At 43.2% G+C, this 6,983-nt stretch overlaps 1 protein-coding gene across 1 annotated transcript in view; it reads right to left on the reverse strand.

The window, feature by feature from the left end:
• The window catches only part of OTOGL (otogelin like), a 152,670-nt gene extending 145,996 nt beyond the window's left edge, over positions 1–6,674 (reverse strand). The window contains exons 1-3 of the mRNA XM_047785805.1: positions 6,596–6,674; positions 5,543–5,582; positions 4,269–4,317 (exon numbers count right to left, since the gene is read on the reverse strand). Coding sequence (XP_047641761.1) covers positions 4,269–4,317; positions 5,543–5,582; positions 6,596–6,674 — 168 coding nt within the window. The remainder of the gene's footprint in view (positions 1–4,268; positions 4,318–5,542; positions 5,583–6,595) is intronic.
• Between the last annotated feature and the right edge of the window lie 309 nt (positions 6,675–6,983).

Below are 6,983 nucleotides of genomic sequence, written 5' to 3' on the forward strand. Positions count from 1 at the left end.
TGATTCCCCCAAGACTGGTCTTATTCTCTACAGACACAGTGTCTCCAAATGTCTAAATCTGACACAACCACCATCACTCCTGGGCACCAAATTCTCCTTACTTTGGCTCTAACGGAGCAACTCTGATGCTCACTAAAAGTGTGTCGGGACTTCAACTCTGTCTCATACAGGCTTATAAGCTAGAACAAATTACTTAACCTGCTCAGCCTCAGTTTCCTAGTCTACACAATGGAATAAAAATAATTGCCTCACAGAATTGTGAGGATTAAATGAAATGGGGTAAGTTAAGCACCAAGAATAGCTCCAGGCACATAATAAAATAGGCGAACATGTTACCTACTTTTATTATTAAGCAAAAACAATACACTAGATAACACTAGACCAAGTTAAAAACATATAATTTGTTTTGTACTCCATATCCTCTCACCCAACTCAGGCTAAACCTTCTCCATGGAAATCGCAATGACTCCCCAGCACACCAGCCTCCTGGTCACCCAGCACCCTCCTCACCAAGGCATCCCATGCATCATACTACAATATTTCACTAATGCTAAGACGTGACACGCAGCTTTTATTTTTACAACAGATCTGAACACAGAATGGCATTGAAAGGATGAAAATGCGACCTAACCCTCCCAGAACCCAGAAAGTTAATAAAAAGCTCTAAATGCCCTCGAATTCCAGACCCTGTTCCCTATAGGTAAAAGACCATACTTCTTGCTGTTTTAGGGCTTGCTTTCTGTTCTGTACAAAACTATGTGGAGAAAAAAAAGAAGAGAAAATAGGCCCCTGAGTACATGCCTCTAGGCATGAAACTTCTTGAAACTGCTTGAGATAACAGGGAGAAGGGTCCCTAACTGCTTGTTTGGCTTCTGTAAAGCTGCTTGCATAAGATGAAAGGAGGGGAAGTTAATCGCTAAACCGACCCCAGTAAGATCGGCTGTGCCATAAAATGTTGAAAATCCTGGTAAACATATCTTGGCGACAATATGTCTCCCCCTCCCAGGTACAAGCCCAAACACGTAACTCCAGAACAAATTAAAACTAATTGGTCCACGAAGCACGGGTTCGCGAAGTTTTAAAATGATTGGTTTGTGATATTTTGAAATGATTGGTTTGTGAAGCGCGGGCTTTGCTGTGAACCCCGGGCTTTGTTGTGAATCCCATAAAAACTATCCTGACTCCGCACTCAGGGCCGCAGTCCTCTACCCCGGCGTGGCGTATGACTGTGGGCCCCAGCGCGCTTGGAATAAAAATCCTCTTGCTGTTTGCATCAAGACCGCTTCTCGTGAGTGATTTGGGGTGTCGCCTCTTCCAAGAGGGGGATTTTCTTTCTACTGGCCTTTCAGCATATCTTACCACTGCCATTTGGTTTAGTTATTTATTTATTTTTAATTGTTATTTCCCCAATACGATTTTTTTTAACTGTACAGCAGGGTGACCCAGTTACACATACATGTACACATTCTATTTTCTCCCATTCTCATGCTCCATCGTAAGTGACTAGACAAAGTTCCCAGTGCCACACAGCAGGGTCTCATTGCTCATCCATTCCAAAGGCAAGAGTCTGCATCTATTAACCCCAAGCTCCCCATCCCTCCCACTCCCTCCCCCTTCCCCTTGGCCCCCACAAGTCTAGTCTCCAAGTCCATGATTTTCTTTTCTGTGGAAAGTTTCATTTGTGCCGTATAGACAAATACCATATGATATCACTTATATCTGGAATCTAATATAGGCCCTTTTATTTTTTACGTCATAAAAACAATGGCCAATAATTGGTGGTGTCTTAGATTCAATGAACACATTACACAGAAAGGACTTCTTTGCAGGTCTACCCCCACCGGACATTAAGTTTCTAGAGAACAAGCACTACTATTAACGGTTATGTCTCTAGCATGGGTCCTTGCATGTTTTCACCAACACCAACCGAATCCAAACGGACATGATCTGCCTCCCAGAGCTGTTGAGACCCATGACTGCAAAATGTTCTATTGACGCCTCTCCCCACAGGCTGTCAGCCCACCCCGCACTTCACCTGCATCTGCTTTTCTGTGCACATTGAGACCCTCAAGCACTGGCTTCCTTGTTTCTCTGCCTGAGGGCAGAGCTCAAGGAGGACAGACCAGAGAAATGCCTTTCAGGGTATTTAAGCTCCCCCAGAAGCCATCCTCAGCCAATGAGAGGCAGGTGACAGTGGATAAGTACCCCAGCTCCCCCATCCCTTGGGAAAACAACTCTAAAGCAGTCTACACAGCTCCTCATAGGGATCCAGCAAGACTGAGCCCTAAATCGCTGAAGCAAGAAGCCCTGTGTTAACAGAGCTGTTAGATTTTCTCCCTTCCCAGTCTCCCTTTCCTTTCTCCCCTGCTCCTGCACACATTAATTGTGAGCACCTTCTAATAAATACATCGCCTGCCCTTGCTTTCAGGAAAAGAATTTTGAAATGTGACGCAAATGCAAAAAATCCCAGCAGTGGGTGTATAGTCACACCACTGGTCAAAGAAGGCAGCCCACTCTTCTTCGGTGCTGACTATAGCTCCACAGATGGGTGCAAAGCACCGAGAGACACAGTCTTTCGACGAGACTCGTGCAGTGCAGTGCACAAACACACCACTGACGGAAGTTTCTGCCTGTTCTTTCTTTGCTCATCGTGCGTCTCACTGCCAACTCATCCCTCAGCACAGATACCTGTCCATCCGTGCGCTATCTTCCTAGAGCAGGGGAACGAGTCTGCAGACACGAGCGGCCTTGTGACAGAGGAAATTCCAAGCCTAGACGGGGCAACACATGCTCCTGACCTCACAGCCCTTCCTCAGCATTTCCTCTCCTAGAATCTGTTCAGACGCTAAGGAACGTGGGCGCATGCTCTCCAGCTGCAGGGCACAGAAGCGCAAGCAATCTGCTCTTCTCTTTAGAAGAGAAATCAAGGTAACTTATTTCTAACTTGGTAACAAAAGGGAGGTGTTAATACGACCCTGAGGGGCAAATTATACAAATTCTAAAAACAACCCAGTGGGCAACAGTAATAAAAGCCCATCATCCCTAGGCTGCTTCACACAACAACTGTGGGGGTGTATTTCACAGGTTCTTCAATCGAGTGGATGCTACTAGATGGAAAAATCATAGAAATGATAGACAAGTGCAGTTTTTCCCAAAACTGGACTTTCTCCTGAGACATGCTGATTTTTTTTATAGTTAATATGATCCACCAACAACATATATTTGACATCTCTTAAAGAAAAATTATTTTAACCATTTTACATAACACATAAGTACTTAAGTACACAAAACACTCTTTTTAGGGGAAAAAAAGTGTTCCCTGCTTTTGCCCATTTTAGTACAAAGAAAGATCTCTACTCTTGATAAGAATAAGTGGGTTCTGACTTCTAAATTGTCACAACAGCATATCAAATCTGTCTTCAATTCTCTTTAATCAAGTTCATAAACTATAAAACAATAAGGCAACCATCAGAAAATGCTCATGGAAATCCAATGCAATTCAGTATTTGACAAAGACCTCCTTGAATATATAAGCTGTTTGCTACATAAACACTGAAATCATATTGCTTTCCAGAGAAATGTCTTTATTAAGTTCACATTAGCCTACCATCTGTCTTTAGCAGAGAAATATTTTTTTAAACCCACCCATTTAAACATCCCACCCATAGCTTTAAGATAATGTAATTATATTTTCCAATATCCTTATATAAAGGGACCCAAGCAAAAAGACCTTCTCAACTTCAGTGCTACAACCACCCTCCTGAAAAAGAAAGGTCACCTCTTCATCAGGGTCTGCAATTTAAATTTATTTGCTCACATAAAGCCCGTGTCAGGACACCGGGATATCTCTGAGGCCCTTCTGCGGTTCTGAACTCAGACCTCGAGCTCCTTCTTCGGACGCTGTTTGCTTGTATTTGTCCCATTATCATTGTCCTAACAGATGCTGTGCTGATTTTTTAAACCAATTAAATTTTTCTAGCAAGTAGATGAGGTTAAATCTTCCACAAATCCTGGTAGCCTATCAGTAGGAAACCGAGGTGAACAGCAAAAAAGCATTTGACCACAAACGAGTAAATGTGAACTAGGTCAGAACGGGAGGCTTCGAAAAACAGCAGTAGAGAGGTGACTTTGCCTCTTCCTCCGCCTTCCTATCTGGTTTTTAGCATTTTATTCGCCTCCACAAAGCTCTCATTGTTGAAGTGACAGCAGAGGCCCGAAGCAGAAGGGATTATTTCTCGGCCTCTCTCTCCACCTGGGGCACAACCTACCTGGGCCGCTAAAAGAGCTCTTTTCTGCGGACTTTCATGAAAGCCGTTTCTGGAAGAAAACAGAAAGAACTTGAATAATCAAAGGCCCTTTGGGCAAAACCTGAACAAGCCTTTCCCAAGAGAGAGCGGTGTTTCCCTCCCGGTTGCCATCGCGTTATCAAAGAGGCCTTTCTTGGGGCAGCATTTGAAAACGTCCCCCTCCCGCTTCGGAGGGGTTGGATGTGGGGGGTGGTGCGGTCTCATTTTACAAAATTCGGGAACGTCCCCACATCGCTCCAGGTTCTGCTGTAAACTGTAGTTTAGGAAGGAACTTTGAGATAGAGAAATAAACAAAATCGTGCAACCTTGTAGCGCCAACACACACGGCCATTTCTCCGCAGGCCGGCAGAAAACTGGTGAGAAACGTATTTGACAAGCGCAGGTTCCCTTTGTTCAAACATGATACTCACTTCTCCCCCTTTCCACATCTCCAAGTAACGTGAACGTGAGGGAGCACAGCAGTCACACCGTGGGTGTCAAAACCAAACAGTGAGCAGAATTCTGCTTTTCATTAAGCAGATCAGTTTCGCCCAAAAATGATTTTCATTACTTACTGCTAAAACTGTTTTCTTCCCTTTACCATTAAAAACTGTTTTACTCTATGTTAAGAATACAGCACACTTCTAATTAATAGCGTACATTAATAATAACGGTGTTGAAAGAGGAAATTACTGAATATAACTTCTTTACCGATACATCATTGAAGTGTAAATATTATCTCCGTGGTATCTATAGTATTGGACACCACCCAAAACTCCTCTTGTAGTGAAAATGACAGGAAATATTTTTGCTTCATAAATAAGGAGCTGAATGCCTAGTAATTTTTTTTAATTCTTTCGTCTTTTTAGGGCCACACCCGCAGCATATGGACGTTCCCAGGCTAGGGGCTGAATCGGAGCTGGAGTGGTCAGTCTACACCACAGCCATAGCAATGCCAGATCCGAACCATGCCTGCGACCTATGTCACAGATCACGGCAACGTGGAATCCATAACCCACTGAGCGAGGCCAGGGATTGAACCTGCGTCCTCACAGATACGCGTCAGATTCATTTCCCCCGAGCCACAACAGGAACTCCTGAGCGCCTAATAACTTAATTTGCGGACGTGTGTTAAAGGACTACATCTCATGCCCTGGTTTTATAAGCCCTTCCTCTTTCTCAAAAGCAGACGTGGTGATGCGCTTAGTTTTGTTCATCCCCATTATCTTTACGTTTTAGAGACAAGAAATACTCACTCTGATGCTCTTGTCAAGACGGATGATGTACAGACAGATCCTGCCAGAGATAAATACATATATGAGAATGAAGAAGTTGTCCAAATACCTTGGTCACACGTTTTGATTATAAAACAGATCATTTTAACCTAACATCTAAAATTTAGACGGAGTTTTGCTACTAGTTACTTTGCATCTTCTAGGGGATTTTGACCAGCAATTTCCCTGCGAGGCATGAGGGTGAGTGGAAATCCAGAAAGAGCGGGCCCAGGGGGCCCCGACAGAGACATGTCGCAGTGGAACAAGCACGGGTCTGAGGGTCAGAGTTCCAAGTTTTAGTCCTGGTCCTGGCACTTAGTAAGTGCCAAGCTGCAGCAGCTGGCGAGCACACCGCAAAACGGATCTTCGAAGTCCGCGCCAGCTCCCAGTGCTCGGAAATGCCTTCTCCCTGGAAGTTCAGGCGCTCCGAGGACTGGAGGAGAGTGTCTCTGACCTCGCTAGCCTTTCACACTTCAGTAATTTCTCCCACTTCCTCTACAAGCCCTTTTCAGAGAAGAAAAACTGACAACTGAATGTGAATACATGCTTTCTGCCATGAAAATATTTTATAAAAATGGATTTATAAATAGGATCACTATAATATAATGGAAAATCCATTATTAGTCCCACAAGTTAAAGCCCTTCTTAAAACATTCTTGTACCATTCTTCGGGTTGATGGCATCAAGAAAGTTTAAGTACTCAATGTCTCCTTATAAAATTTCAATTGCTTAAATTACACAACTACTTTAAACCACTGTTGAGAAAGAGTTAAAGCTTCTTCCAGCACAGCTGCATGTCATGATAAAAGCATGGTTTTAACATTTAAAAAAGAGATGCCGAAAATGAACACTACATGTGCCAAATTCTCTGATATATTATTTAAAAATTTCCCCCAAAAAATGATCTGGGTGTCATTCAGTATATACCCATGCTAATGACTTATGGGCTGTACAACATAAAGGAAAGCAGCTCCTACCAGTTACAAGACAGACTAAAACACAGTAAAAAGGTAAATACTTAATATGCGTTCTTACCTTGTAATGAAAACAGCAGTATGTGAACCCAGCATATACTCCAAGGTATCATCAAATTGACTTTTCTCACAATGTTCATTTCAGTGTAGCCTTTCTCCCTGAAACATAACCAAATTGTTGGTCTTTATGACGATGGCATCTTAGAAGTATGAGTATTTGTAGAGAGCTCAAATTATTATAAATACAGCTTTGTAATAAAGTAATTCAAAAAGGAATGCCAGGCTTTCTAATCACGTACAGCATCTGAAGCCTCAGAACTTGCAGGCAACCCTTTGGCGGAGCCCCTCATTAGAAATGCACGGCAGCACCTGACCTGAGCCCGTATTAGTCACGCCCTACCCGCTCTTGCACATCGCACACGTTTTTAGCCTATATTAGCCTTTTGCGA

Source organism: Phacochoerus africanus, chromosome 7 (genome assembly GCF_016906955.1).
Source record: "Phacochoerus africanus isolate WHEZ1 chromosome 7, ROS_Pafr_v1, whole genome shotgun sequence".
NCBI classification, from domain to species: Eukaryota; Metazoa; Chordata; class Mammalia; order Artiodactyla; family Suidae; genus Phacochoerus; species Phacochoerus africanus.